The following is a 22987-nucleotide window of genomic DNA, read 5'->3' on the forward strand; positions in this document are numbered from 1 at the left end:
GGAACAAGTTTGAGTCAGTGAGAATGTGTGTGCGTGCGTGCGTGTGTGTGTGTGTGTGTGTGGGTTTGGAGAAGTAGCAGAACAGACAACAGCCAAAGAAGAGGTCTGGCTGGGGCAAGCCTGAAGGATCAGGTTTCAGGGTAGTGAGAGAAGAATTTGCAGAGAAGCTGAAGAAAAAAAAAAAAACCCCACACACACACAACGTCAGATGTGGAATGATCGTTTTTGCTTGTGGATGTTTGCGGAAAAACTGTTTGCAAAATGAATGAATGGTGTGATTGGGGATTACAAATACCATTTGGTATTTTATCCCATGTACTGCAGTAAGGGTAATAAACAGGACCAGTATTTGAGAATGACAGAGAAAGTTGTTGGCTGCCAGGATGGCCGAGTGGTCTAAGGCGCCGCGTTCAGGACCCAGTCTCCCCAGGAGGCCTGGGTTCGAATCTCGAATTTCCCCATTGTGGGACTAATAAAGGGCATCTTAAGAAGGTAAAGAAGGGGGAGGGGGGTTGCAACTGCCCCCTGTATCCTGAGAAACCCCCAAAAAAGACAGATAAACCAAAAAAGCGTTCACCTCAATGTGCTGCGTGTATAAGTGGCAGTGTGCATTTGTGGCAGAGGCTGCATTGGCCCTATAGGGCTGCACATACATAATTATGAGAGATATTAGTTGAATTAAAGGACTTATTATGGGCAAAAGATAAAGATGGATTGTGTTGCTGTTATTACTAACATGTTATTGTTGTTTGTAGTTGTTCAGTGTTGAGAACTGTGTGTGTCGTTTTGTGGGCCCGTGTGTCTGTCTGAGTGTCTGTCTGAGTGTCTAAATGTCAGGGAGAGTGATCAAAGTGGTTGGAATCATGCTAAAAGGATTGACGAAGTAGAGATAAAATGGAATCAAGGATTAGTAACCAACAAAAGGCTACTTATGAGTGACGAGATCTTATTGAGAAAAATAATTCCCAAATTTACAAAAGAAGTTAATAAAGAAGATGATTTGAGGAGATAAATTCATTTAAATTTGAAATTAAATAAAATAATTTATACAACGGGATAGGCTTAAAAGAAAAGAGAGAAATAGCCTGATGTGCGTTTTCTGAAAAATAAAGAAATTGAACCCAGACGCCTAGGTTGGTTTAAAAAGATGAGTGAAGATAAGGAAGTTCATCGAAAAACAGGATCTTGATAAAATTCAGTATTGAGACGCATGGATAACTGAACATGGTTTTAATGGTCAGTTAAAAACACGAAAAATAGCCGCATTGCAGAAATCAATCATAGCAAAGACAAAGAAAGACCACAAAAAGATGAAGACAAATGGCTTTGAGGAAACAGAATATTGGATGAGGGTAGCCTTAAAAAGAGAAGATTATGTGAAAAAGGAAAAAGAGAATTACAGGCTTTTCAGATAAAACAACCTAATTTAAAATGGCCAACTTGTAAAATGGAAAAGAAGATTTTAAATTATGCACAAAAAGCTTGAACGTGTTGAGCAGAAGGAAGAAAAAGAGAAAACATTTTAAAAAAGAAGGAAGCAGAGAGTCTTGTGATAAGCAATAACTTTTCAGGACAAAGAGAGAAGCAACAGAGGATCACATGGCGAAAGAAAAAAACTAACATAAAAAGTGTGTGTAGAAGGACTTCTACATCAACATGCGTTTTGCTTATTAGGCCGTGATACACTGACAATTGGACTTTAATATCAGAAAGCAAGGGCGAATTTAAACAAGAGTCAAAACTTTAAAAGGACGCATTGTCAGTGATAAGCGGGAAGAAAAATAGTAATAAATCTTTGCCAGACCACTTTTGTGTAAACGCCTTCCTTGGGACTTTCATGACCTCCATTAAGTCCCTGACCTTTCATAGATAAAGTTGGAGCCCAAAGTCTCTCAGGGCTGTAATTTATGCGGCAGAAAAAGAGCCCAACAGGCTTGGGGTGAGTTTAAAACAACAGTATCATGGCCATAAAATGGGTTGTGTATGTTGGAACTTGTGGAGATACACTGCAAGATTGTATTTACAAAGCATCTTAACGCACTACCAAATTATTATTATAAGCCATTTGGGCAAACAGTGACTGCAAAAAATGGCTTCATGGACTTGTGTTGCTGCAAAAACACAGGAAAGTGAATCCATTTGCATATTAGTCACAACAATTTGGATTTCGTGGCAGAGAACCATTTAAGAGTGTGATCAAGAGCTTTCACTGCTGCTTTAAGGAATGAAAAAATGACATTCCATCACACGACATTCACATTGCACGGCGATTTAATTGTAACATTACATTAATAAGGTGCGATGCATTTAAGCCCAGCGCCATTCTTTTTCCACGCACCATTTAGAAGGCGCCACACGACTGTGGAGCCGTCCAAATTTTCACCAAACCCAGGACTTGACTTTTTGACATATTTTCCTCCCGACTGGAGGAGTTAAGACGTGTAGGACTTGAAGACCAGGTGCACCTTCCAGACTGATAAGAAAGTGTCTGAGAACCAAGGTTGTAGGAAGAAATCACGCTGACTTTTATGCGATGGGAGTATTAGTAGTGCGATACCAACAGATAACTTGTAAAAGAGAGAAATTGTTAGGATTAGCAGGAAGAGCGTAGGCGGTTGTGAGCTAATTAAAATTTGGAGTTTCCCATCTTGTATGAGCTGTATGGTTACAATGTGAACTCACAGTCAAGATAAAATGTTCTTGTGTTCTGTTGATTTTGGGCGAACGGGTGCTTTAAAAATCACAAAAGATAAAAGTAAAATTGTGCATAAAGCACGTCTAAATAAGTATTTGTAAATAAAAAAAAATTTTCTGGACAGAAAATGACACGATTACGATTGAATAAAGGCTGGAGCCAAGCCATAACCCCCGAGTCAACAAAGCACAAGAGGTTTAATGAAAGCACACACACACACACACACGCACACACATGCACACACACAGTAAATCAACTTGACAAGTTGATCTCAGGCCAGGGAAAAAGGCACCACTAATTGAACATGCACATTGGGTGGACAATGATGCAAACATTGAGTGAGACACGAGCAGACGTCGTGCCTCAACAGGGAGGAGATATGATATGGAATTGTTCCCACATACAGACTTTTCAACAAAAAATTTTTTTTTGGACAGTGTTATTTGTTTGGGTTGCAATATTGTTTGACTATGATTGATATGTTTTCAAAATGGATCAAGTTGTTTCCAACAACACATGCTGATGCTTAAAAACGATTGGGAAAAGTGTTGTGTAATCAAATTATCCTGACATTTGGAATTTCCAGAAGTGATTTGAAGTGAAAATGATGCATTTTGTGAATGATGTTGTAACAAGTGGGACAGTTGTTAAAAAATGGACTCAAAGCGTCACTGCGCATACAGTCTGCAGGACTTGTGGAACGCACTAATGGAAAAAAAAAAAAAAAAAAAAGAGACAATGGCCAGACTGTGTTTCAATCACAGCAATGAGGACAATGCCAGCCGAAGGAAGGACACTATCCCCTATAGACTCTCAGGTTCATCAGAACCACCAACGAAAAACATGTTTGACCGAAAAAGATCCAAAAGACGCCAATACTGGTCAAGTGTTGTTCTGATTTACAGAAATTACGTCCGTGTGGGAGACCAACTCTTCTTCAAGGTGTTGAAACGACTTCGTTGGGGGGAAGTGAATGCTGAGATGGCCCTCGCCAGATGATGGCGGTGACCCCGACGCAGCAAAGGTCGCGGGGCGTGGCAGCTGGATCCACCAGTTGCAGTACAAACTTCACCGGTTTCCAGCTAAAGGCCTAGCAACGCGAATCCCTCGAACAGGAGTCCACCTGAGTCACAATCTCGGACCACACGCACATCAGAACCACACCACCAGCCACAGATACGAATGTTGAAGCCACAGAATAAAAATATTAGATATGGTTTGGAAATTAATGACGTACATAAAGAAATTTGAACCTTGATTGAAGAACATAATTGCATTTAAAGTTTTAAAAATGAAACAATTATTGATGTTATGACCACTATGAAGAATTTGAAAGACACAATATATATCGGGATAATTATGGTTTTCATTTTTTGTTATGTGTAGTCTGTTTTTGTTGCATTATTTTTATGACAAAAATGATGATTAATTGCATGTTTGTTGCCCAAAAGTAACATTACAATCTGATTGATGTTGAGTATGACAAACTCGAACTGGACAATGACGAACTCAAACTGGACACTGAAACGTAAAATGAATATGGACTTGTCGCCCAAGCCCCACACACGAAGATCCGGGAGGTAAAGACGGCTGTCTCCTCCTACAGCGAGGCAAGGGGCCTGCATCGAGTCCCCCAGAGACAAGCTCTGCGTGGAGACAGCTTTGTTATTTTTCACTAGGCACATTGAAATGTATTTTTATATGTTTTATTCCCTGATGACTCATCTTAAAGCCGTATGGACATGATTTAAATCCGACAAACAGGGGGGAAATGTGAGAGTATGTAAATAGTTTGTGTATTTTTAATCATGTTTTTTATACACTATTTGTAACAATGATAATTACACACACACTCACAGACACGCACATCATTGCTTCAGCACGCATGCGCACACCCACACGCTTGTTTGGGTTTCACTTTCCATAGGTTTCGTTTTTCTCTGAATAAAGTCCAGAGGGATGGGCGAAGGAGTCAGTGAGAGTGCGGGAGAGTGAACTGGCAAGACGTCTACTTCACTTCCTGGCTTCTCCTCCCATCGCGATGGAGAAAAGACAAAACCTTCCCTGGTTATTCCTCTGGTTCTCTGCATTTAATTCAGTCTAATGAAGGCGTCAGGACCTTTTAAACCTGACAGTGGTATCGCCATTAAAACGTGTTGCTAGACAAGAGCCTCGTTGCCATCATTTACAGTGCGGGCATCTCTTCTGTCAAAGTCAATGAGCTTTCATATTTGTTAGACAGTTGCGAAAACCAATTAGATCACGAGTTGGTTACAGTGAGCCTTCTCGCTGGCCTTATGCTGAGGGTGATGAACGCGTTTTGTGATTGGATACTCACTCGTGAGGGGGCGGCGCTATGCCGAATGAACACACCCAAAAATCGTAATTGGCGACCGTTCGAAAATCTAAAATATATTCTTGCTTTTTTTAAAACACAATGGCCGAAGGAGGGAAAAGTGTGGATTTAATTGCAGATCCACTTGCAAGGACATTTTCAAGTCGGACCTTTCAAGAGAAGCTATATCGTCCAACACTCACTCAGTGGTGCGTAAGTGTGTTTCTGGATATTATTTGTCCAGCCGATGTGTCATTGTCACGATCCATGTGTATTTGTTGCAGCTGAGTGGGCGTGCCCGACGGCGCGCTTCTTTGGGACTCGGCCGCGAGCGAGAAGCGTTCACGAGCCACACAGCTGCGACCAATGAAGTTAATGAGTCACGGACTATTTTAAGCCATCGACGCGGACACACTCGCGTCGGATTATTGACCGAATTTGCTCGTGCCCATGTGCCTTCGCTACAGTCTTCGCCCAAGTTTCCCCGTGTATGGTCTTTGTAAGTTTTTGATGTGTTCTATGTTTCAGCTACGTTTCGGCTCGCTTTCTGTTCTCGCTTCGTGCATTGGATCTAACCTTACCCTTTTGTGGAAGGACTCCGTCGTTTTCGGTTTTCTTGGGTTGCAAGCTTTTTCTGTTCCTCGTTTTGATTTTCCTGGTGTGAGTTCTCTCCACCAGCGCTTTTCGTTCTCGTCTTCTGGCGACAATAATTATAGATACTAGTGATGGGTAGATGAGGCATCCTGTATCGTTTCGACACAGTGACACAATGTATTGACACTGTGTTGACACTGTGTTGCTGAATACTGACACCTGGTGGACTTGCAGGAAACATTTGACAGGGTCATCTGACACTGATCTGTCAAACTAATTTTATCCAATTCCATTGATTAGCGACGTGATGTGTTTTTATATATCCTATTTCTTATTACTTTCCATCGCACTAATTATTCTCTTATCTAATTTATATATTTAACTGAATTATTGTTGTATTGCACTGGAGAGGGGAGCTCTCTAATCTCGTTGCACACTTGAGTACAATGACAAAGGGATTTCTGATTCTGATTAGGCATTTCCTTTCACATTATTTTTACATACATGCAATTTCATTAAAAAAATCTTTGATATTCGAGACGCAGTTGATAAATTAAGAGAACATCTGTCTGAATGCCCAAGTAAAAGTGTTGTGAATGACAATGGACGCATTGTAATTAAAGATTTTTATTCAAAAGAAATTAGTTTCTCCAGCGTTTTGTTATTCAGTCTATTTCTTTTTTTGAGGCAATTTCCCCCGCCTTTGAGAAGATCCTCTCACAAGGCACTGAAGAGGCCGGTGTGCACAACGCCTGTGTGGCTAATATAAATAGGTGAGGGAACGTTGCCTCCATGGACTTCCAGTATAAGAGCGGGTCTTCCGTACGTGCAACGTGTCCTGCTGACATATAGCACTGCACCTCTGAGTGCGCATCAACAGTGACGTCTGCCATCTTGCGGATATTTAATGCAAAGTAACGCGCCAATAACTCGATGCTTGTTTTGAGCGTCCATCCTGTTGACAGATGCGTTTCCTTATGAACACAGTTTGGCGCGCGACCGCCGTGTCGACACCATTCCGGCAGTGGTCACGTGACTTTCTTAAAGCGGTACGCGCACCGACACGGGGTTTGCCCTGGAAGCTCGGCGCGCGCATCGAGGCCTCGGTGTCGCTGGACCCATCACTAGCTACAGTCTTCGCCCAAGTTTCCCCGTGTATGGTCTTTGTAAGTTTTTGATGTGTTTTATGTTTCAGCTACGTTTCGGCTCGCTTTCTGTTCTCGCTTCGTGCATTGGATCTAACCTTACCCTTTTGTGGAAGGACTCCGTCGTTTTCGGTTTTCTTGGGTTGCAAGCTTTTTCTGTTCCTCGTTTTGATTTTCCTGGTGTGAGTTCTCTCCACCAGCGCTTTTCGTTCTCGTCTTCTGGCGACGATAATTATAGATACCAAAGTATTATTCATAGCAAGTTACCTTGCCTATCGTGTATTGATTGTCATTTGCCGGTCAAAATAAATCCTTGTTACCCAACCTTTTCCCTTGTCAGCGTTTTAAGAATCCACCTTCACCGCTTTCCAGCCCTATATAAATGATGGTATTTTGATGGGGATTTATTCAAGTAGAACAAAGTAGGAATTCCCCGAAGGCACAGGTGTGAAATGCACTGAAGTAACTTAAAAAGTAAAATAAAAAAAAATAAAATTACAATTGCTGAAGAATGTGCAAGAAAGAAAAATGTTGACAATTGTTGATAAATAATGATATTTTCCAGGAGGTATTTATTTCTTTGTTGTTTATTCATTCAATTCTATACTTATTTCAATATTTGAGTATTATTTTTCTTTCAATATGTAGTATATTTTGTCTTTGAAGTGTGGGTCCTTGCTGCCTTCAGGAGAGGCAGCCGAGCAAGGCTGGATTGGTGATGGAAAAGAACAAAAGAAAGAAGAAAGATTTTATTCTCGTCACATGCTGATGTCAAAAGAAGTCTCCCCAAAAACGTGCGAACCCCCTCTCAGACATTCCCTTCTTATAGGGAATGCCCAAATAGGACATGAATATCTAATTTTCCCTTGTTGCATATGCATTCCCATCCCGCTAGTCTTCGGGATTTCCCTCCAAAAGTCCCCCAGAGGGAGAGCAGATGCGTCTCCCCTTTGATACGACCAGTCTACTCGTGACCACCTTAAATTCCTCTCATACTCTGGAAGGTCACTGACCTGGCGAGAGAATTGCCCCCACCATAAACAATGCTCAGGCCTATTTTCTCTCAGGGCAGTATCTGGTTACATCGGAACTTCAGAACCAAGACTGGTCACTTCTGTGAGCTCCAGTCCCTTCATAGTTTCATAAAGAGAATACTTCCCATATCTAGATTAGGCCATTTAAAAATACACAACTTTTTTTTTTTTTATTTATTTCAATGTATATTTAAGCTTGCTTATGTAATACTACAATATTTATTCAATTATTTTAATATGTAAAATTATCAATATTAATTTAAACCTTTTTATTTCACACTTGAATATTTCTGAACATATTTGTTCATTTGAATATGTGTGCAATTTAAATTATTCCATCCATCAAGCCGTTTTCTGCCACTCATTCCGGGGTCGGGTTATTGAATTAATTTAATACCTAAGTATTTTTTATATTTCAATATTTATTTCAAGATTAACTCTTCTCAATGTGTTCAATATTTATAAAATGTTTCTATATTTCTTATTAATTGCATTAAGTCTGTATGTGGTTTCCAATTTTAAATTTTAATATTTCCCGATTTCATTATATAAGCGATCCAAAGTATAAAAAATATAATATAGCATGAAAAGAGTATTTTGTATATTTGACAAAATTATAGTTTTTCCGAAGTGAGATTCTGCTTAGCAACAAACCCCAAATGCTTGATAGAGCTCAACCTAGAAAGAGAAACCGAGACTATTTGCGTTTCTCTTTCTGTTTCTTTTTATAGTTCAACTACGAGTTTAGTTTTTCACCTTTTCACACAGCGCAAGTGGAACAAGTGATTTTATTGATGATTGTCGAAGGCACCAATTTCATAAGCACCGTTTCTTCTCACACCTTTTCCATTAAGTACGATTAAAAAGACAACTGAAAAGCATAATGTTAAAAAATGTTATTCCAGGTAAAGGCAATAAATTTTATTTACATGTTTGATGTAAACACCAAAACAAATCATCATCACTCAGACACATTGCTTCTTCTGGCACTGATCACATTGGCCTTGTGTCAATAAAAGAGCTTTGCAAAATTCAATTTCATCATATTTTATTGAAAATCACATTTACATCTTACCACAAAGAGTCGGTTCTTTCATTTTTTTTCTTTTTTTAATCTTCAAGGATCGCTGCAATTCTCGCCAGCACAATCGTGTCTCTCAGCACTCTGTTTAGTGAAGAATTTTTTAGAACAAACGCTGCAACTGAATGGCTTGTCTCCACTGTGTGTTCTTGTGTGGTTTCGTAAACGCGACTTTTGAGAGAAACTCTTGGCACAAACTGAGCAGGAAAACGGTTTTTCTCCACTGTGCGTTCTTGTGTGAATTATTAAATGAGACCGAGAGAAACTCTTGCCACAAACTGAGCAGGAAAAAGGTTTTTCTCCAGTGTGTGTTCTTGTGTGATCTGTTAAAATTGACTTTACATAAAAGCTTTTGCCACAAACTGAACAGGAAAAAGGTTTTTCTCCAGTGTGTGTTCTTGTGTGTTCTGTTAAATATGTCTTTTTCGAGAAGCATTTTCCACAAATTGAGCAGGAAAAAGATTTTTCACCACTGTGTGTTGTTGTGTGGCTTGTTAAATTAGACTTGTCAGAGAAACTCTTGCCACAAACTGAGCATGAAAAAGGTTTTTCTCCACTGTGCATTCTTGTGTGCCTTACTAAATGAGACTTTCGAGAGAAGCTTTTGCCGCAAACCGAGCAAGAAAAAGGTTTTTCACCACTGTGTGTTCTTGTGTGGCTTGTTAAATTAGACTTGTCAGAGAAACTCTTGCCACAAACTGAGCATGAAATAGGTTTTTCTCCACTGTGTGTTCTTGTGTGCGGTTTTAAAGACAGCTTTGAAGTTAATGAGTCAGTGTGATGTGCCCTTTCACCTTTGGCTTGCCCATCATCATCATCATCATCATCGTCATGAGCGTCTGATAATGTGTCCTCATTATGTGCTTGTGATGGCCCCCAGTGGTCTTCATCACCTTCTGTTGTTGTTGTTGGGCTGGCGCCTGGGCGGAACCTCCCAAGGTTCGCCCAGCTAGCGCAATCACCTTGTGCGGCTCGGTGGAGAGGCCTTTGTGAGGGGTAGGTGCGTCGCCGAAAATCCTCTGCCGGAGAGGAATGAGTCGGGGGCACCGCAGGAGCCATAGCCAAAAGGTGGCAGGAGATAGTGGCGGCGCCCTCTCCCTGACCGGTCCTCCGGACCGAGTCGTGGGGTAATATGGGTGCCGGCAGGATACATTCGTCGTCGACGGGGGACCGCCGACTCGTCCGGGAGACCACGTAGAGGTTGTATCCTTCCTCCCGGCCTTCTGTTGTCACGTGATGACTTGAGCTGCTGCTTGGAGGCTCCGCCCCTCTCTTGTCCTCACTCTCATCCTTGTTTTCATCGTCAGTCTTTATATGGACAACGATCACTGGTGACTTGTTGATCTCCTCCTCCTCCTCCTCCTTTTTGATGTGAGTCCAGTCTGGCTCCTCTTTCACAGAAAGGAGATCGTTTTCACTGACGTCTGCAGGACACAAAAAGACAAATTTGGTTTGGCCAAGTCAAACCTCAGGCGGCGACTTTGTCTTATATTGTTTCTACCCTGCTACCTTGACTTGTGCCTGCCGAACACGAATCAATGCGTGCGACCCCGATTTGTACCGGACCATGGGGGCATTTCACAAAATTACATCCTACGATGTAAACCTCCCTTTAGCTGCTATCACAGTTGTGCTGCTAAAGTTTAGCAGCACAACTGTGATAAAAGAGCATTTAAATAGGAAGCACGTTGCGGCTGATGCCCGATTTCATTCCTGACATAGTCACAGACGTTTCTGGAAGCGAGCTGAAGTTAGCACACACAGGCTATCGTGTGCGTCTGATGGAACACCTGTTGTGGGACCCTAACATATTGATGCAGACCACTGGGGGCCATCGCAACAAAATGTCATTGATAGAATAGGAATCCTTCAAGTGAAATATGTTTACAAGTATTTCTTTTTGCATTTAGAGATAGTTTCATCGTGGGTACTTTTTGCTTTCATGATAATCTGTATGCCTAAAAGAATTAAAGGGGCCCTGGAATCATAGTCGCTATTTATTGCATGATTTAAGTTTTTTTTTTTTTTTGCCCAAAATGACATTTAGCCCGCTAGTACGTTCCAACATTCCCCTTTTTACGTTTTTAGAAAATTTCTGTTTCTAAATAAACTTTAAAACAAAATTAACGTTCGAAGAGTCAAAACCCCTACACATAAATTAAGCAACAACACTTTCACTCTGACTTTTATGTTGACATATTTGAATAATGACTGTATATTTTAAAGTCATCCAATATGTATTAAAATTCGACTAAGATACACCAAAATATTATGAGTTCACTGAATTATTTTGTACCTGCAATGATGTATAACAGCCATAGGGTGTCAGTAATGAGTAACAAAGTAACACAACACCTCCTACCGTTACGCCATCATTGTCTTTTGCATACATTATCAGGAACTATGAGTTGCAGTCGAGATGCAAACCACCTGGGCCACAGGAACTTTATTACCAGGAACTTTATTACCAGGAACTAAATGTTCCTGGACTTGTTGGTGGAAAAGGGGGTTGTGACGCTCTCCCTTTTTAAGCGCATAGTAAGCCAAAGATGCAGATGCATTCCTTGCAGCATGCGCTTGTTCACTGATGAGATCCGTGCAACCCTGGATGGATGCATTAAATGAATTTTAAATGTTTGGATGAGGTGAAACTATGCGCACATGCACAAAACTTGACTTACACCCGACGAAGCCAGCACAAAGTTAATAAATAAATAAATAAATAAGACCAATACGTACTTGATTTTTTTTGGCTGCCAGGATGGCCGAGTGGTCTAAGGCGCCGCGTTCAGGACCCAGTCTCCCCAGGAGGCCTGGGTTCGAATCTCGAATTTCCCCATTGTGGGACTAATAAAGGGAATATTATTATTATTATTATTATTATTATTATTATTAAAAAAGATACATAATATTTTGTGTTTTATCCACTAAAATTGATCAACCGCCATTAATGTTTTCGCCGCAGTGTGCATATATTTTAGATTCAAGCAGAATTCTTTCCGTAAGGAATCGCTTGAACAAGATATAAAAACCAGAAAATGTAAAATGTTAAATAATCAGTTCAAATTTTATACTGGGAAAAACATGGAGTTCACCTCCCACTATTGGTTATTCTTTGGCATTTATTTTCTGCACTGATTTAATTTGGCATCAACAAATGTTCAGCAAACCGACAAGTAAAAGGCAATATTTAGAAATAAAACGACAATATCCTTGAACGTGTGATGCATATTTCTAACGATCGAAAGTCGTTCTATACAAAGCAAATGAGAGTTAGACGTGTACAAACCTGCCTTGTGTAGCACAACACGAGGCTGGTTGCAAACTTCGCCCAGCGATTGAAGATGTTGCTCGTTCTCTTCTTTTATTCCACAAAGTTCCTCTTTGTACTTGGGTGTCGTTCTTTCACACATTTTCAAATGATAATTCCAAAAAATCCGCACTTGATCTCTGCTTGGCGATGAGTCATGTGCCTCTTTTTGTTAGCGGCTAGCTAGCTAACAAGCTAAGCTAACTACGCCGAAAAGCATCAACGCGCGAAGATGAGGTTATCGGGACACAAATACTTAATGAATTATGTCGTAGTCCTTTAGAGTAGCACTGGACATCCTATGAGAAAATTACAGTCAGTTCCACACTAAATAAGAAGAATTTAGCGGTGGACTGCTTTTGTTCCGGCGTGGACGGCTCGGTGGATGTGGTCGAGGTCCTTCGGAAGCTGCGCGCTTGCTAATGACGTCATGCTTTAAGCACGTATTTTTCAAATATATTTCTTTGCCTCTGTGTTTGTTTTTACACCTGGCTGTTCTCTTTTAATATATATTCTATGTAATATTTTAATTCGGTTGATAAAAAAAATGTAACAAAATAATTAAAATAACGCCACAAAAGCGAGTCAGCTCCGACGTCACTTCCCCCCTATGCCCGGAGAAGCCGCTGCTGGAATAGCAATGGGAAGGTTACGTTTCTCCTACCGAATTTACAACAATGCTGTGGTTCACTCGGGCTGCAAGATTGTATGAATATAATGTCTGCATATTCTAGCAGTGCTTCTCAATTATTTCACGCCCGCCCCTACCAAGAAGAAAAAGATTCGCGCCCCCCCACCACCAATTTTTTTTCTGTCTTTGTATATTGAGATTAGATTGTCAATAAAATATCCCTTCACTAACCTACATTGATAAGAAATATAATTTCGAGAACTATTATCGTGAGGATCTCGAAGCTCAGTACTCTGTTGTGCAAATATTGATGAGATGACAAATATTTGTCATGTCATGTCATTATCCACACCACTTATCCTGAACAGGGTCGCGGGAGAGTACTGGAGCCTATCCCAGCTGACTACCGGCGAAAGGCGTACTACACCCTGAACTGGTCGCCAGCCAGTCACAGGGCAGACATAGACACCGTCACTGAGAGGGAACTGAACCCACGCTGCCTGTACACAACTCAGGCGAGTGTACCACTCCACCATCACTGACATGATAAATATTTACTAATACGTTTTTTGCCAAAAACTTTATTAACATTAACAAACACAGTTATTAATACGTACATAATATAGAAAAGACAAAAAGAAGAGCCAGGGGGATTTTAAACAAAAATTCTATATGACTAACATAAAGCAACAGCTTTAGTATTGTTGGAGTTGAGTCACCGTGGAAATGAGAAGTATTTAGTAAAGCAACTTTTAAAAGCCAAACTTACGCCAATGCGTGTTCAGTTTTTGTACTCAAGAAGAAAAGGGTCAAATAAAGACTCAACAACTGATTAGAGTTCCGATATTTAGTTTCTTCCATTTCTGGAGTTCAGGAAATAGTACAAAGACAGATATCTGGGTGGCTTTTTCTTAATCTCACGAGAAACTGCACTCGGGCGAGCACAGTCAAAAAATGTGCACCATCTTTCAGCCCAGCTTCAGTTTTTATTGGAGTTTTTTATGTCAAGAGTAATGTAGGTTGAATCAGTTGAATCGTTCGTCCTCGCTCCCTCCCACGGCACGGGTCCACGTCCAAGGGAAGGTCCTCCCCAGGTTAGTCATCGTCTGGATAGTTGATTCCTGTCTTGTCCCCAAGACTGGCACGCCAAGGCTGGCCTTCTCCGGCGGGCAGTCTCTCCGTCTCTCCAGCTGGCATTGCTCTGGAATCTTGTCGGTGTGCATGTGTGCGTGTGTATGCAGGTATACGTGTATGTGCAGGTGTAAGGGTGTGTCTGTGTTTATGCATGCGTATGTGCATGTGCTCTGATCTCCAATTGTTCCGTCTTTCAGAATGTGTTTTTTTATAGCGTCTGCGTGAGTCCTCCAGTGCCCAATTTGGTATGTTTGCATCTCTACAGCCAATGTGGAGAATGTGCTTCGTCGTATTTGACCACGAAGTGCTGTGAATGTGAATGCAAGTCATGGAAATGCTATGTGTGCAAATTTGTTCTCACTACCCAAAATTTCAATAAAGTTCACACATTTAAACTAAGTACTATAAATTTAGCATATGAGAAAAATATAATAAATCAGAAAACAGGACTACAATCCCAGTTATTCTTGTGACCCGTGCTTCTACTTTCATCTGATAAATGCTTTTTGTTTCATCAATGTTTAACATATTCCGTAAATATGAACCTGCTAAATTAAATAATTGACCTTCTGTCCTGTAAGTGTTTAAAATAATGCCAGCAATCATAATACAATCCTTCATTTATTGCAATCGTCTTATCATTGCAGTTGTCAGGGTCGCTGGTCGGCGAGGAGGAGGTGGACCCAGAATGCGAGGAAGCTGGAGAAGGTGTAACTTAAGCAATTTATTCGGGGACCAAAATAATGACAGACAACGGGGCAGGGTGCAAAATAAGAAAGACGAACTTAACGTGGCAAACTGGATCACAAGAGTGAGGAACAAGGACAGGGACAAATGCTAGAGGGCGAGAGCGGGGGCGAGAGCGGGGGCGAGAGCGGGGGCGAGAGCGGGGGCGAGAGCGGGGGCGAGAGCGGGGGCGAGAGCGGGGGCGAGAGCGGGGGCGAGAGCGGGGGCGAGAGCGGGGGCGAGAGCGGGGGCGAGAGCGGGGGCGAGAGCGGGGGCGAGAGCGGGGGCGAGAGCGGGGGCGAGATCAGAGAGCGGTCGTGACAGTCCGTAACGGAGCAATGCACTGACAATGAGTTGTTGGAGTGAGGTGTTCAAATAGTCCAGTAATTAGGGGAGCAGATGGGCATCAGGTGTGTGAGGGTAACGGGGAACAGGTGCGTGGCTGGTGGGGAACGAGTGCTGGAGGGAACGTCCCACTCAGCTGACTAAATAAACAGAATGAGCACATGGCAGGAAGGTGAAGAAAATAATAACAAAAACACTGACATGACCGACACGGGTTATGACAGCAGTATTTTTTATCATTGCAGCATTTTATTAATTTTCCCTCTGTACCATAGACAGACATTCGGAGTGTTTCCTTACACTTGTAAATGTTGTGGGATGTAAGTGTGTATATACACATGGGGACTTGTGTATTTACGTATATACTGTGTATATTCGCATAGGTTTGCTGATTCTGAATGTCTGCTGCTAATGTTATACATTAACGGCCACATTGCACCGCCGCCTCTGTGTGAGCTATACCTTTGCTGCTGTAACACTGCAAATTTCCCCATTGTGGGACTATTAAAAGACATCTTTATCGTTATCTTTAAAAACCTTGTGTTGGTGCTTGCAAAATAATTTTCCATAAGATTAAGATTGAACAAAATGGTGAAACAAAAATTTAAAAAGTAAATACTGTAACTATTAAACATTGAATACTAAATTATTCCTAAAACAGATCAATGAATCTTGAAATTAATAGTGAATTATTGTAGTTTAATAAATACTGAAACGAATAATGAAATATTACAGTACTTTAAATAAATACCGAAATCATTTTCAAACACAATAACAGTTAAGTAATAAAAGAGTGACATATTTTAATTTAAAATTCGCAACCACGTCGCTGGCGAAAAACCCTGTAAAAAGGCAAATATGTTGACATAAAGTATCACTTTATCATGTCAACTGTTAATAACAGGGAAATACATTTGGAATACTATCCAACCAACAACATGGTGTCAGATGTGAAAACAAAACCAGCAACAAAAGTAAAATTCAATACATCTCTCAAGTTCATATTTGGGAACTAAAATGTTTTTTCATGTGCATCTTGGGTTTTTCTCTATGTTTAGAAGAAGATAAGGATGATTTGCATCGCAAATGGCGACATCTGTCGGTGAGTTGGTGACAGTGCTCCACACAGCCAGCAGCCAATCAAATCACAGCGGGGTGTGTCCTGTTCTTCCGTTTTCGTGCCGAACAGACTGCCATTTTCTCGGAGGAAATTCTTTCAGTGCGACTCTGAAAAGACGACGCCATCTTTCATTCGTCTCGTCGAACAAAGAGAAGCACACGAGTTATCGCCAAGCAGAGATCAAGTGCGGATTTGTTGAGATTGGCGTTTGAAAATGTGTGCAAGAACGACACCCAAGTACAAAGAGGAACTTTGTGGAATAAAAGAAGAGAACGAGCAACATCTTCAACTGCTGGACGAAGTTTGCAACCAGCCTCGTGTTGTGCTACACAAAGCAGGTTTGTACCCGTCTTACTCTCATTTGCTTTGTAAAGAACGACTTTCTATCGTTAAAAATATGCATCACAACATTAGGTTGTTTGGGGAAATCGTTCAAGGTTATTGCCGTTTTATTTTTAAATATTGCCTTTTACTTGCCGGTTTGCTGAACATTTGTTTATGCCAAATGAAATCAGTGCAGAAAATAAATGCCAAAGAATAACCAATAGTGGGGGGTAAACTCCGTGTTTTTTTTCCCAGTTTAAAATTTGAACTGATTATTTAACATTTTACATATTCCAGTTTTTATACGTTGTGAAAGAAATTAAGTTTGTCATGTCTCAAAACTATGCTGACAGATGTAGTGTATTTTTATATCCACTGTTGGAGTTGAGCCACCGAGAAAATGAGAAACATTTAGGAAATGAATCTTGAAAGCCAAACTTACTCCAATGCGTGTTCATTTTTTGTACTCAAGAAGAATAGGGTCAAATAAAGACTCAACAACAACTGATTACAGTTGCGATATTTTAGTTTCTTCGATTTCTGGAGTTCAGGAAATAGTACAAAGACAGATATCTGGGCGTTTTTTTCTCAATCTGACGAGAAACTGTACTCGGACGACCACAATCGAAAAATGGCGCGCTGATCTCAGCCCAGCCTCACATTTTCTAGGAGGTTTTCTATGTCAAGGGTCATGTAGGTTGAATCGGTCGTCCTTGCTCCTTCCCCCGGCCCGGTCCACATTCCACGTCCAAGGCTGACCTTCTCAGGCAGGCGGCAGTCTCTCCGTCTCTCATTCCCCTGTAATCTCGTCAGTGTACAGATTGTGTGGTGTATGTTTTCACAGATGAAATTGTTATGTTTTTGGTGTTCTTGATAGTGTCCCTGTGACGTCCTCCCCTGCCCAACTTGATATGTTTGTATCTTCTATGGCCTATGTGGAGAATGTGTTTAGTCGTATTTGTCCATGATGTGCTATCTGGTTTGTCATCAGTTTAACCTGAGCAGACTGAATCTGTTCTGAATGAGAGTGTGGGTCATGAAAATACTATGTGTGCAATTTTGAGGTCTTACATTTAAACTAAGTCATATCAATTTAGCATATGAATGCATCAGTGAACACCATGACTACAATCCCAGTCAATCTTATCGATGCACTGTTCTTCTACTTTCCTTTGATAAATGCTTTTTGTTTAATCAATGTTTAACATATTCAGTAAATATGAACCTGCTAAATTAAATAATTGACCTTCTGTCCCGGAAGTGTTTAAAATAATGCAAGCAATCATAATACAATCCTTCAATATTCATGTCAGGTGTGGCCATTCCCTATAACAGGGGTCTCAAACTCGCGGGCCATTTGCGGCCCGCGCGATGATAGTTTGCGGCCCCCGCCTTATTATGAAAGTTTATGTTCGTGCGGCCCGCGAATTTGATATGACTGGCACTTTACAGTGTTTTGTGCGGAGCTGAACGAACCTACCACATCTTCAGCTTTAAAACGAGGGTAGGATTGTAATTTTTTTTTCGATGTTTTAGTAGGGGTTTGATTGATGAATGTTCGGATTTTGTGGCGTCTGAAAATTACTTCCGGTTTTTATTTAGTGAGCAGGCTGGTTGAAAACTTTATCGAAATATAAACTGAGTTTTTATTATTTACTTTTGTTCGTGGCTCAGCTATGCAAAAGGAAGCGCTGCCAGGTCTCTAGCAGCAAGATGTAGGCATGAGAAGCCATGTTCAGAAGATCAGTTCATGTTCAATGTTCCACTCATGTTCATGACAATTCATGTTCAGAAGAAGATTAAAGAACTGTGAAGACAGACATTTGACTCATTATTATTATTTATTACGGATTAATTTTCTTATTAATTTCTTATTTATTTTCTTATTAATTGCTTATTTATTTTTAAATCCTATTTTGTGTTAAAAAATAAAAATCAAGACATTTGAGAAGATTAGATTTTTTTTTTTTTTTCTTGCGGAAAACCTGATGCGGCCCAGCCTCACCCAGAGTCTGCCTCTAGTGGCCCCCAGGTAAATTTAGTTTGAGACCCCTGCCCAATAAGAAGGGAACGTCGGAGAGAAGGGTACACCTTTCCCTTTTTTCTTTTTGGGGAGACTTCTTTTGACATCAGCATGTGACGAGAATAAAATCTCTTTCTAACCAAAATGGCTGTGTCAGAGAATTTTTTTCCATCACCAATTCTGCCATGCTCCACGACCTGTCCGGAGGGAAGCTGAGCCAGACCCACACATCAACAACAAAATATACCACATTTCTGGCGTCACAAACAGGATTCTTGCTCCATTGAGGGTCTCAGGGTGCTGGGGCGCAGGCGTTCAACAGCCGGCCGGCTGAACTTTCGGTGAGATGCTTTTACTCACAATGGGTGTTGTGCGCCTGTGTCCAAGCGGTCGGGGCTTTTGGGGTCGTTAAAGAGAGCTTGTGCGTGTGGGTCTGCTGGCTGATTGGTCATGGAAAATGTCCCTGTGTTAGTTTCAATTATTGTTTAAACAAGAGGCCTCTATAAATGATTAAAAAAAATATGATGGGAACTCAGTAAATGGGGACGAGTGTGGGAGAAATGTGCAGAAGATAAAGAAAAGAAAGGTCTAGTGGTTAAAGAAATGAGAAATAAGAAGTGTAAAACTATAGCTATAGACAACATAGTCGTGAATAAGCTCAGTTTGAGCACATACCCTGGCCAGGGTGTAAATTTTAGCAGGAAAATTATGAGCTGAAAATAGAAATAATGAAGAGCAGCGCGCGTCCACGTATCGTATTGGGCACTTTGTGGCATGGAACACAGTAAGGATCGAGGCGTACCGTTGTGTGGAGAGCCTGGGGCTGAGCCGACAGTTTCGCTGGTACGTAGCAAGAATAATGCATTAAGTCTGGGCCGGTTCGACTCCGCTGTTCAGATATGTACCCTGTGATTACTCGTGTTCTGGTCAAGGCCACGCAAAATCAAAAACCTGGCTGCGGTCCGCCCCGTATTGGCACAGGATGTACGCAGGGGTTTGTGAAGAGATGAGATGAAAGTACGTGGAAGTTCGGCCTAATTAGGGGGGTTGCTGCTTCGTTTGTTTTTATTGTTATTTGTGTTGACACATGTGGGGCATGTGTCAAAGGGGGGAGATAGGTGCAGTATTTTGTTCTCATAATTGTTTTTACATGTAAGGATTTTTAGGTGTTAATAGGACATGTCAACGATGATCATGCAGAGGTGAAAGAGTAGAAGATTGGGCCCAGCAGGAAGAATGCAAGCAGAGCCCTGAGTGATGAAAACGTTAACATATGGTTCAGGAACAGGTCTGTTTGACGGCAAAAGTCTGGCTATGGTAAACAATTGATAATTAGACCTCAATGAAGTGATTGTGCAGTTGAAAAAGTTCATATATTGACTGTGCAAAGCTAAAGTGAGAAACTAGGATTAACTATTTGGCAAACACGAGAACGTATTTAGTCTCGAGGAAGACTGAATACAGTAAAATTGCAATAAGAAGAACAATAAACCAGCCAAGAGTGTTACAATGTCCTGGAAACAAAAGTTTGGGATTGCCCCTGAGGGTGAAATTCCTCTCTGAACTCCTCCTTTTTGCCCCCGGCAGCAACTCATGAAACAGGGAAACTGATAAGAGATACAATTTTGTTGATAAAGAACATGCAAGGTTAAAGGTCATGCAAAACGAAAAAAAAAAAACCATCTAATGTTCCATACTTCAGTTTGGCGACGGATGTGCTACGGTAATTCAATTAATGGAACGACATTTTGAGATGGAAATGACAGGAATATGATGAATTATCATGTTATGAGGGGACTTTTGAGATACAGTAAATTGATATAAATTAAATTAGAAATTTTTAGTCTGCGCATAATCCACTTCAAAGAATACTGACTCATGGGTTGAGGAAAACGGGGTTATATTAGTTCAGTGGTTCTCAATTATTTCCTGTCACGCCCCCCCTACCAAGAAGAAAATAAATTTGCGCCCCCCCACCATAATTTTTTTACATTTCGTACTAATGTACATGTTCTTTGTATATTAATGTTGGATTGTCAATAAAATATCCCTTAACAAAGATAAATTGATTAAAAAATATATCATTTTGAGAACGACTATTGTGAGGATCTCGAAACTCAGCACTCTGTGGTGCGAATATTGATGGGATGATAAATATTTACTATACGTTTTTGTTTAGTTTTTTTAACTTTATTAACATGAACAAACCAAATTAATACATACATAATATAGAAAAGACAAAAAGAGCCAGGGGGATTTCAAACAAAAATTCTATATAAATAACATAAAGCAACAGTTTTAATATGTTGACTACACATTTTTTTTTATGTTTACAATCCGTTTGACGTCAAACCGCTTTGTTGTGATGACGTCAGCCATTTCCGTGTTCCAGCCTGAGAGCGTCTGCTAAATTGCTCACGTAGCCATCGTCTTATTTTGTTCGGATACGTAATGGTTGCAATCCAACATTTCTGTTCATAGCTGCTGGCTCTCCGCCCGAACGCGGTTTGAGTCAGACTTCTTTTAAAAGTCGAGCGTCCATCGAAGCAATTAATTTTAGCGATTAGCGCGTTTAGCGCCAACTTGCTCGCTCTGCTGCGGCGCAAGATAGCTTAGCATTTAAAGAGCGGCGAAAGAAATCACTTCAACGAGCGACGGGGCGACGCTTTTTTTTTTGTTAATCAGGACTGGGCGACACGTTTTTTTTAAAACCAGTACTGCGTAAACTCTGGGCTCAAATAGCTTTGACGAGCTCAAACTCGCATTGTCTGAGATCGCCTTTTTCGGTCCCAAAACCATGCAAAAAAGCATGTTCGCCAGGGTCCCACGCGCCCCCCTCAGCATCACACCGCGCCCCACTATTTGAGAATCACTGTATTAGTTAGTTAAAAAAGAATAGCTAAATTATAGTTGATGTGTTCATGGAGATTGAATATGAATCATAAACAGAAGACAAAACCAATTGGCATTGGCATTTGTAAAATATGATGAGGGATTAAGTTGGTGAGCTCTTATGGGAGACGGGGCGAGACGCGAATGGATTGAAGCTTCCGCCAGTGACACGTCCAATAGTGTCACCACCACACAGCTGTGCCGGGTGGCCGTCCTCGAGGGCGTGCGCCTCCCAGTTACTGACATCATGCGAAACAGTCCGTCAATGAGAAACTGCTCATCAGTATGAGTAGAACCCCCGTTTTTGCATCGATGAAAGAAAATATTGTATTGGATGGAGAAAAATAATTGTTACACTTGCAGGTTCAGGGGGCCAAGAGTGCTAATTCACCCGGAAAAGAAAAAAGAATATGGAAAAAATAAATAAAATAAAACAGAGGGAAGCAGCTAATGCAGCAGCCGACGCATGCAGCTCCCATTGCGTCTGCTCTTTCCGTTTCCGCTGCTCCTTGGCCAGGTTCTGGTGACGCAGTGCCCATAGCAGGCTTGTTGTCCGCACCTGCCGGTCAACAAGGTCACGTAAAAGAAGTAGGGGTGGTTATAGACATGGGTTGTGAGTGGGACGTTCTTTTGCTGTGGGGTCACTGGGTCATGAGCGGTCCAAGCCGAGCCACTTCCTGAAATGTACCATCCTGTGGTCCAGCGCCATGCCTGTCACAAAGAGCTCCACTAGCACGGGGCGCCACCGCTACCCCCTCCTCCGACAACGCTTCTATGGCTTCCAAACGCACACTTGACGCCTCAACCCGATTGGGACCACATTCCACGATAGGGGTGCCCGTGGAGCCTCAGCATTCAAGGACCGGCAGGTCTTGGCATTCCGGTGACGATTGATGGACAACAGTTTTTGATGGTGGAACAAGATGTTCCACGCTTTGCAAGCTTGACGAGCAACAGTGAGCAACAACACTGTCACCCTTGTGGGACTCTTGACATTGGCCGAGTCACTGCCATGGACCGAACCCGCACCTGTGAAACACTGGAATTCGAGTGGGACTGAATTTCCAGAAGGGACTGAATTTGACTGTGCACATCCGCCGGGGGAAGCATATGTTGTCCTGCGTTCCAGTCGACTGGGCAGCTCTGAGACCAGGGTCTCCATCCTCCCGCGGGTGGTCCGTCCTGTTCCTGCTCTGGTCTGCGCGGTGGAGCCGCCTCCACCCATTCAAACCACCAATTGGTCCTTTGCATTGAACACTCAGTTCTGATGATTTGGTTTTTCAGGATGCATTCACCCAATTCCGAGGGTCAGAAGTGCATCTTGCATTAGGATTATGTATTTGTGATGTCTACCGGTGCTGCCTCGCATGTGTGCCTTGCCCCAGAGCAGAGGAAACGGTATGAATTGTCTATGATCGCTGAGCCACAAATCACATTAACTATCGGTGCGCATCATCATACTAAAGTTTTCGGCCCATTGGTGAAGACTTTTGGCAGAGTTAATTTCAGATGTAGAATACTCCATGTCACTTGCAGGGTGTGGTGTTTCAGCACCCAATCCGAATTCTTCTGTTACGGAACATTTTCCGAATTTCTTG

General features: G+C 41.5%; 1 protein-coding gene across 1 annotated transcript in view; it reads right to left on the bottom strand.

Moving 5' to 3' along the window:
• The window catches only part of LOC148342270 (uncharacterized), a 35931-nt gene extending 23634 nt beyond the window's left edge, over positions 1 to 12297 (bottom strand). The window contains exons 1-2 of the mRNA XM_088288115.1: positions 12174 to 12297; positions 9584 to 10308 (exon numbers count right to left, since the gene is read on the bottom strand). Coding sequence (XP_088144241.1) covers positions 9584 to 10308; positions 12174 to 12297 — 849 coding nt within the window. The remainder of the gene's footprint in view (positions 1 to 9583; positions 10309 to 12173) is intronic.
• Between the last annotated feature and the right edge of the window lie 10690 nt (positions 12298 to 22987).

The sequence above is a fragment of the Idiotropiscis lumnitzeri genome, chromosome 2 (assembly GCF_059441095.1).
Source record: "Idiotropiscis lumnitzeri isolate Australia: NSW breed Sydney's pygmy pipehorse chromosome 2, RoL_Ilum_1.0, whole genome shotgun sequence".
Lineage (NCBI taxonomy): Eukaryota > Metazoa > Chordata > Actinopteri > Syngnathiformes > Syngnathidae > Idiotropiscis > Idiotropiscis lumnitzeri.